The sequence below is a fragment of the Salvia miltiorrhiza genome, chromosome 2 (assembly GCF_028751815.1).
Source record: "Salvia miltiorrhiza cultivar Shanhuang (shh) chromosome 2, IMPLAD_Smil_shh, whole genome shotgun sequence".
Lineage (NCBI taxonomy): Eukaryota > Viridiplantae > Streptophyta > Magnoliopsida > Lamiales > Lamiaceae > Salvia > Salvia miltiorrhiza.
In genome coordinates, this window is record NC_080388.1 from 64921711 (window position 1) to 64931109 (window position 9399).

At 31.9% G+C, this 9399-nt stretch overlaps 1 protein-coding gene across 1 annotated transcript; it reads right to left on the reverse strand.

The window, feature by feature from the left end:
- Positions 1–1208, reverse strand: LOC131013014 (dehydrin ERD14-like). Its single transcript, XM_057941014.1, has 2 exons — positions 713–1208; positions 1–614 (listed from the first exon to the last, which is right to left on the reverse strand). The coding sequence occupies exons 1-2, from the start codon at positions 974–976 to the stop codon at positions 189–191; spliced, it is 690 nt and encodes a 229-aa protein (XP_057796997.1). The 5' UTR covers positions 977–1208; the 3' UTR covers positions 1–188.
- Positions 1209–9399: the final 8191 nt, after the last annotated feature.

Below are 9399 nucleotides of genomic sequence, written 5' to 3' on the forward strand. Positions count from 1 at the left end.
TTTAAAAAAAATCAAAACGCCCCAAGCAAACTTCATTTCAATTTCATGGATGTACACAAAATACTGCACATACACATATAATTCAAAACCAAAAGACAAGTTACAAAGTGGAAATCAACACATTCGAAAAGCATCAACAAATAACACAAATGACAATCACAAAATACAGTAAAAGCCACTTGATTAATTTAGCATGCAGCCTCTTTTTCCTTTTCCTTTTCCTTTTCCTTTTCTTCATCTGTCTTGGGGTGGTAACCAGGCAGCTTCTCCTTGATCTTATCCAAGAATCCCTTCTTTTCCTTGCCCTCCGCCTCCGGAGTGGCGCCGTACTCGTGGGCCACCGGAGCCGGCGGCGGCGGTGCCGACACAACCTCCTCCGTCTTCTTGCCGCCTGGGAGCTTGTCCTTGATCTTGTCTAGGAAGCCTTTCTTCTCCTCATGCTCTTGAGTGGGTACGACGTCGTCGTACTTCTCAACCGGAACCGATGTGTCTACGCACTTAACCTCTTCTTCTTCCTTGTCTCCTGATACTTTCTCCACGACCTTCTCCTTCAAACCCTTCTTTTTCTTCTTCTTCTTCAACCCGTCTTCTCCAACTTCTTCCTCGTCGCTCGACTGCTTGTAATAATTAAATATTAATTCATCATCAAACAGATCTTTGTTGCTATATATAGAGCGATCATATTAATTAATGGAAATGATTTTTTACTTACGGAACTGGAGCTGTCGGAGCGGCGAAGCTTCTCGATGAATCCTTCGTGCTTCTTCTCCTCGGGGGCCTCTTCCTTCTTCTCCTCTTCACAGACCTTGACCTTCTCCTCGAATTCGGCGGAGATCGCCGTCTCCTCCCCCTTCTTGGCGCCGAAGCCGAAGAGGCCGCGATCGGTGCTCTCGACGGCGACGGGGGTGGCGGTTTCGCAAGGCTCGTTGGCGGGCTTGGCGGTCTCGTGGGAAGTGTACTTGAGTTCTTCAGACATTTTGAGAGATGAATGAATGATGGGAAGTTGAGAGAATGAATGGGTGGTGGAATGGTGGAAGGGATGGGGGGTTTATATAGGAAATTAGGACGCGGATTGGACGCTGAGATTAAATACTCCTTTCCTATATTTTAATTACCGAAAGCACTTCTAAAGCTATCCTTGTATGGCTAAAGCCCAATCAACTGCTCCATTTGTAACTCCCTTGCTCACGTCTTATTATTCTTTTTTCACAAATAACTTACGTGTCGTTACTCTTTTCATTATTATTATTATTATTATTATTATTATTGTTATTATTATTATTGTTATTATTATTAATATTGTTACTATTATTTTAATGTGCAAAAACACAGCTATCATTAAAATTATATTTTAAATAAATATAAATATAAAATATAATAATTTATAAATACAAAATTAAATTATCGACAGTTTAATTAGAAAACATAAAATTATTTGTTTTGCAATATTTTTATATATATAATATTAGTGGTAAAATTACCGTCATTTCAATTATCCACAAAAATTAAAATATTTAGTTGCAATATCATAAATTCTTAATATAGTCATATGTAATTGATGATGTATGAAAATTTATAATAATACTAATAAGGAAAAATCAACATAAGAAAATAATTGCCTTTAACTTTTGTTGGTTATGATTGCATTTGCATAATAGGTATTGTTAGAAGAGCTCAAATTTAAGTGATCATCTCGAATCAGCTGCTAGAATTAATGACATACTTGAAATTAAGGGTGGTGTATTAGTTCAAGATTTTAATAGATTTCTGCAGACTTTTAAAGTCTGGGTGTATTAGTTTAAGACTTTTAAAAGTCTATAAAAATCTGCGTGTATTCGTTCAAGACTTTTAAAAATTTATAAAAATCTGGGTGTATTCATTCAAGACTTTTAAAAGTCTATGAAAATTTGGGTGTATTCGTTAATCTATGGACTTTAAAGAATCAATGACTTTCATTGATTTCGTTGAAAAAATAGGCATGAACAAATTCGAACACAGACCACAAGAATTCACAAATCCGGCAAAACCCCGCGCTCGCTGGGTGCCAGCGTCCGCGGCCAAGAAGCCAGAGATCAAAATACACACACACACACACACACATATATATATATATATATATATATATATATATATATCAAAATTACCATATTATTATGCATAACAAATAAAATAATTATAACAAAAATATGATATCGCACATTGCAAAATATGCAATATAAATTTATTATATAGATGAGAATATGATCTTTCCCTCCCAAAAGAATGTTTCATCATTTATCTTTTATTTATATTCCCAAAATTATTTTCTAGATTAATAAACTAATACTCCATCCATCCATAAAAAGTGTGTCCACGATAAATGTGATATTTTTATTTTAATTCACGTATTCTTATATTTTCAACATCATCCACACTCAATCTATATTTGCAATTCAAACTAATCTTACAAACTAGAATGTCTATAAATAGAATCATATTAGCTTATTTATAATGAAACGACCACAAAAGACATTTACTGATTAAGAGTCTAATTCTATAACTATACACTACAAAAATCCGATTATTGTAGTACATTGATTTTTGATACGATAAATAATCAACACACAGTACGTATACAAGTGAAAATACGAACAACCTAACATTAACTTATTTATTGTTTTAATTTATTAAAAACATTAAATTAACATTGAAAATAAATAAAAAATGATGAATTAATGCAAAATACGTACAACTTGGTTCCAAATTTAAAAAATATAATAACAAAGTATAAATTAGTTAATCATTTCCACTCAGTTATCATTGTCAATACATATATAATCCAGAGGGAAGAGGTTCTAATAAAAATCTCTGTTAAAATGAGAACTAGGAACCTAATCTTGACCTTTTAAATATTATATCTAATGGTTAGGATTTAGTCAACAAAAGAAACTGTGCATCTATTATATTTTACTGTGCAATTAAAAAATATGCAATTTATGCAATTGAAACCAACAATGCAAAATACTCAAGCAAATCGAAATTGTGCATCTATGCAATTGAAACTGTGCATCTATGCAATCGAAATTATGCATCTGTAGTTTAATCTCATCCCTCTATTTTATTTAAATCAATGATTTTAAATTGATTCATAATTTTCATCTTAAGAGGAGTTTTTATATTAACCCTACCCTAATCCACAGATATATAGAGAGAGAAACTTAATAATTTGAACTACATTTATTGGGATATTTTATAGTATTATTTGGGATATTTGTGGCGCTTGGCCTAACTCGTATGTCGACTGGTAACGACCCATTTTACGTATCTGTTTAAATGGGACACTCGCCATTCCGAACTTATCATCAAGAAGAAAAATGAAATGTCAATTAAGATTCTAGTTTCTGTCTTCATCACTTTTAAGAATCAGAGATCATTTGCACACCAAAAAAAGAAAAAGAAAAAAAAGAATCAGATACCATTTCTATTTAGAGCATGCTTAACTACCATACAGTCGTGTACTTATCTTTTTTGTTTGTCCCACTTCAATTGACACTTTTCAAATATAGCATGTGGTCCCGACCTTCTCTACACATATTAAACAAATGGTCCCCACCCATTTTACTCACTCAACCCTTTATTCTTAATCTCCGTGCCCAAAGTAAAAGTGTCAATTGAAGTGGGACGGAGGGAGTATTATTTATTTTGCGACACACAATTAGTCATATTTATTTCTCTACGTATAGAGAGCTATATAGGGTGTGGTTCTAGTGAAAACTACAATTTTTATAAAAATTCGATAACCATTATAATTATTGTATTCACTGTATAAAGTGGTGCATTCGCTGCTAAATTTATTGCACTTGAAATAAAATTTTCGCCTCTTTTATTATTTGAACCCAAATGTTACATTCATTCATCAAGATAGTGCATCTACTGTAGATCTTGATGATCAATATAATTTCATGATCTATCTATTATCTTGATGATCAATATGCAATGCACATGAAATATTTTATATTTATATAAAATTGGTACTGATTCAATTATCATATTTATAAATATAATAAAACAAGCCAATGAGACTTAGCTCAAGTGGCAAAACTGAGGCATCCAAAGACTTTTATTTGTGAGAGGTTTTGCACCTCTCAATCCTGTATTCGTGTGAGTAGTTTTCCCACTCATGAATTTTGAAATTGATTTGAAATTGAAAGTTGTCTTCTTAATACTCTCTCCGTCCCACGAAGCATGACACAGTTTTCTTTTTGGTCTGTCCCACGAAGCATGACACGTTTCTAAAAATGGCAAAAAATTACTCTTTATTCACATTTTCATTTTTTCACCTACCACACTTAACACACAAAATACCAATTTCTTAATTCACGTGCCGGAGCTAGTTCATGTTAGACTACTAAGTTTTGCAAATAAAGTATATTAGATTATAATATATTAGATTATAATTTATAGATATTGCAAATTCATGTTAGACTACTAAGTTTTGAGAATCAGTGGATTTTCATATTTCATTCTATGTAATAATGCAAGAAATAATACACTGTTCTAGTTCAATAATTCCAATTTCAACCTCAGTAAATAGAATACTAGTGTCATATTTATTGCACAACAATTTTTCCGATACAGAGAAACATATATAGTTGGTGTTTGGGGATGATGTGTGGCATCCGATTCCGACATGAAAAGAATATAAATTGCCAGCTAATCGAAACGATGTTAATTGTAATTGGTATTATCAATTTATTGACTATATATAATTGACATCGATCGGCCTTATTATTGGGCTAAAATAGTGTATAGTTCCTTAATTCAAAATTTCGAATTATAAAAAGTTGCAGAAACAAATGAAGTTTCGAAGAGACTTTAATCTTCAAGATTATAGCATTGGATAATACGGTGGCTTCTACTCGTCATTATTAGAATATTCTTTTTACATAAAAATAAAGAGATGTTTTGTGTTAACCAATATATTTACAAATTTTGTACAAAAAACTTGCTTTAATTATTAGAGATATATACCACTTTCGAATGTTTTGTTTTTCTTTATGCTGATATGTAAAAGTTATTAGAAAATTATGAATTTAGGTCGAAATATCAGCATATTAAAGCAGTGGAGATTATTATTCTGTTAAATATTATTTTTTCTGTTCACGAAAAAACTTTATATAGTATTTTTTTGAGACGTCCTCAAAAGAATTTTCTATCTATTTTTAGATTATATACCAAAAATTCTTTTGTGGACAGAGTATTAGCTTTGTGCCATAATGTATAATAAGAAAAATCGAAATTGAGGTCACCTTGGAAATTGTCCACTGTGGGAGTGAACACTTTTTGGGTAAACAATTTGGATTCGATTCTCATCAATATTTTTATAGATTTGAACATTTGAATTTCAAGTGTGGTTTATATTTTTCAAATATTATTGTACATGAGTGGGGATTAAGCCAATTACGCATCGAAAGTATGTTTTTTAAATGTGCAGGTTATTGTACAGGAGTGTAGATTTAGTCGGTAAAAATAATAAATGTGAACTTTCACGAAATCAAAAATTAAAAGGTAAATATTTGATTTTGTCCCATCGTATTAGCGTTTTAACAAAAATGTCCAAATTTAAGGATAAGTGCATACAAGTACCCATCGTTTTAAGGTTTAGTTATTTTTGTCCCAGAAAAAAATTCCGACACCGGAATACTGACGTGAAATGCCGGAATTCCACGTCACAATTCTTATGTGGCAAACTTTGCTGATGTGGCATTTATTTTTTTATTTAATTTTTTTGTTTTGTCCCATCGTATTATAATTTTAACAAAAATGTCCCATCGTATTCAATTTCCTCATCTCAATTTAGAAAATTTGATATTTTTCTTGTTTATCATTTAGTGACAAACATACAACTTGAGATGCAATTGTTTCAAAATTTTCCATCAAAATATTTCAAGTGTCTAAACATAATTACATCAAAATGGCTAAATTGAGTCTGACAATACTCCCTTCTTCCTTTATATTGAAATAGTCTAATTGATGCCAAAACACAAAACAAAGTAAGAGTTTAAGGTGGTGTGAGGTTTTCAACTTGACTCTCTGGCATTCCCCGTGTGCTCCCTTCTCTGTCCTTCATTTAAATTTCTCTAATGAAGCCTATATTATGTTGTACTCACTTACATATACATTTTGTTAGTGGATATGATGCGGCCGCAGCAGCTGTAAGACCTCCAAATAACATGAAGGACAGAGAAGGGAACGCATGGAGAATGCAAGAGAGTCAAGTTGAAAACCTCACACCACCTTAAACTCTTATTTTATTTTGTGTTTTGGCATCAATTAGACTATTTCAATATAAAGGAAGAATGAAGTATTGTCAGACTCAATTTTAGCCATTTTGATGTAATTATGTTTAGACACTTGAAATGTTTTGATGGAAAATTTTGAAACAATTGCATCTCAAGTTGTATGTTTGTCACTAAATGATAAACAAGAAAAAATAACAGATTTTCTAAATTGAGATGAAGAAATTGAATACGATGGGACATTTTTGTTAAAACTATAATACATTGGGACATTTTTGTTAAAACTATAATACAATGGGACAAAAGAAAAAAAATTAAATATAATAATAAATGCAACATCAACAAAGTTTGCCGCGTAAGAATTGAGACGTGGAATTCCGGCATTCCACGCCAGCACTCCGGTGTCGGAATTTTTTTCTGGGACAAAAATGACTAAACTATGAAACGTTGCGTACTTGTATGCACTTATCCTTAGGTTGGGACATTTATGTTAAACACTAATACTATAGGACAAAATCGAATATTTACCCAAAATTAAAAATTAAAAGGGCTATTGACGCTTAAATCCATAAATTTGGGGTCAATTATGATTTTACCCACGAACTTTGAAAGTTATCAAAGAATACATGAATTTTGATTTATTTTTTTTACAAACTTTGAGAATTATTAAAAAACATAGATAAATTTGGAGCTCATTTTATTTTTTCTCACGAAATATATTATTATAAACAAAACTTGTCTAAAAAAAATATAAAAGTAAGTAAAAGCTGAAATGGAGTATAGTCAACAAACGATATTGCTATGCCTCAATTATTGTGTTGAATATTACAATGAAATACATATTATTCAACAATAATTATCAATTTGTTGAAATATCTTTAAATATCACATCATAGATTGATACAATCGTATTCAAGCGTTTAGTATTATGATTAAGTTTGATAAATAAAATTAGTAAGACTAATTATGTTAACTTATATTGATTGAAATTAGAATATCTCAACGCTCATTTGAGTTTGTTTTATTTAGTTAATATTTTATTGAAAGGGCGAGAACCACGAAACTAAAATAATCTTATTCTTGAAAAAAAAAATTATATAAATTTTATTAATCCTGCAAAATAAATACCACCTACTTATAATTAGTAATCCAATATTTGTTGAATTACTTAATGAACCTCATAAATGCCCACCTAAAAGACTAACAGAACTAATTTTTCTTCTAAAAAAACAAGAACTAATTTTTTGTAATTACGTATAAGAAAATACACGGTTATATTAGAGTACAATGGCAGATTGGTATAGGGTAAAACATTTTAACCTTGTATACGTGTGATTATTTAATGGCCATATTGTTAATATTTAAAATTAAAGACTTTAAATTTGAATTTACTATTCCGCGATATTTAAAATATTTATTATTAAAAACATGATTTTGTTCCTTACTCAGTAATTTTAATTTGTAGTTCATCGCCTAAAGCAATAATAAAAGCATTTTTTTAGCAAGACTAATAAAAATCTACTTGGCTGTCCCACAGCAGATGAAGAGCCGACATAATTAGCTTTATAATACAACGGAAAAATAAGAAGAGAAAATAAAAAAGCGAAGAGGACGAGGCAGTAGAGACCGACGCACGAGATAAACCAATGAAATTCCGCCACGTTGGCGGAGGATGGTTAGTGGGGCCCGGTGGTGTCGGTTGAAACTTGAATCTGAATTTAAATTAATAAAACTAAGGCAAATGGCGGGATGGGCGGTGAGAGGACGCTGATTGCATAATTGAGGGGACACGTGGCGGCCTGTAGGGGTCTGTGATTTTTTGAGATTTGATCCGGTGCACCGCGGTTATATGGTATGTGTGGATCTCGATTCATGTATCGGTGTGGGATTGCGTAGCGGGGCCCGCCCGTAGAACAGGTGGTCGGTTTGACGATTTGTTTTAGAATATCGATAATGCAGCTGCACGTGCGCTGGATTGTTCATGCACGTGACTTGTACTAGGTTGCCACGGACCTCGATAATTGCTTCGCACTTTTTTTCAGAGGGATAATTGCTTCGCACTTAGTTAATTAGTTTTGTATTTGATCATCGTCTAAAACAGGTCGTGGTTCCGTTTATAAATTTATTAAAATAATAAATATTAAAATATAAAAAAGTTTACTATATGTCATGTCTTTAGACTGATATTAATAGACTTATTCATACCATTTCATTCCAAAAAAAAATTCCTAACTATCTGTTTGTTTCAATTATAATTCATAAACAAAATTCGAATCAAATGACCAAAATAATACAAAATCTCACACATCTTAATCAAATCTAATTTAATGCTCGAACTAAATCTTCATTTTCTTCATAGATCTAGACCAAATCTTCATTTTCTCTTGGAGAGAAAGACGACGTTTTCATTAGTTATATAAAGGCGTCGACCGTTGGTAACGGTGAATCGGAGAAGAGGATGATTTGGTACAAGTGATAACAACGACATTGACGAATTTTTGGAGAAAGACAAAAAGATTTTCAGAGTAAACAAGAGAAAGAGAAAGGGAAGGAAAAATAGAGAAATTAAAATTAGGTTGTAAAATATGAATTTAAATTTTGTGGAGAGGCATTCTCATCCGAATTTTTAAAAATTAACTAAATTTTATGGAAATAATGTTAATGAACAACTAGGAGTATTAATTTTAAGAAAATTGACTAATATAAAAATTGCTTCTATAATCATTCTACATTGAACCGAATCCGAGATTGTCCTACTCCATCTCTTCCTCCACGACTAGGGATGGCAATCGGGTACGACGGGTACGGATAGTGACTATCCATACCCATACCCACGAACTAAATGGATAGTGGTTTTTAACCATGAAACTATCCATGGATATCAAATGGTATCCAAACCCGTTACCCACGGATACCCGCTACCCGTCGGATATCCACGAACCCGCTATCCGGCGGGTATCTGTCATCCGCTATTCGCCGGACCCGTCACCTATTATCCGCTGGATACTCACGAAACAAAATTTAAATATAAATTTACAACAAATTTAATAGAAAAAAAAAATCAACACAAATAACATAGTTCAAATCCATATGTTGAAATCCACAAAGAACAATGTTTAAA

What these genes read in the sequence shown, in the direction of transcription:
- LOC131013014 (XM_057941014.1), bottom strand. Translation starts at nt 976, where the DNA reads ATGTCTGAAGAACTCAAGTACACTTCCCACGAGACCGCCAAGCCCGCC. An exon ending in GCTCCGACAGCTCCAGTTCC is followed by an intron (nt 615 to 712) that starts GTAAGTAAAAAA and finishes TATTACAAGCAG; the next exon opens with TCGAGCGACGAGGAAGAAGT.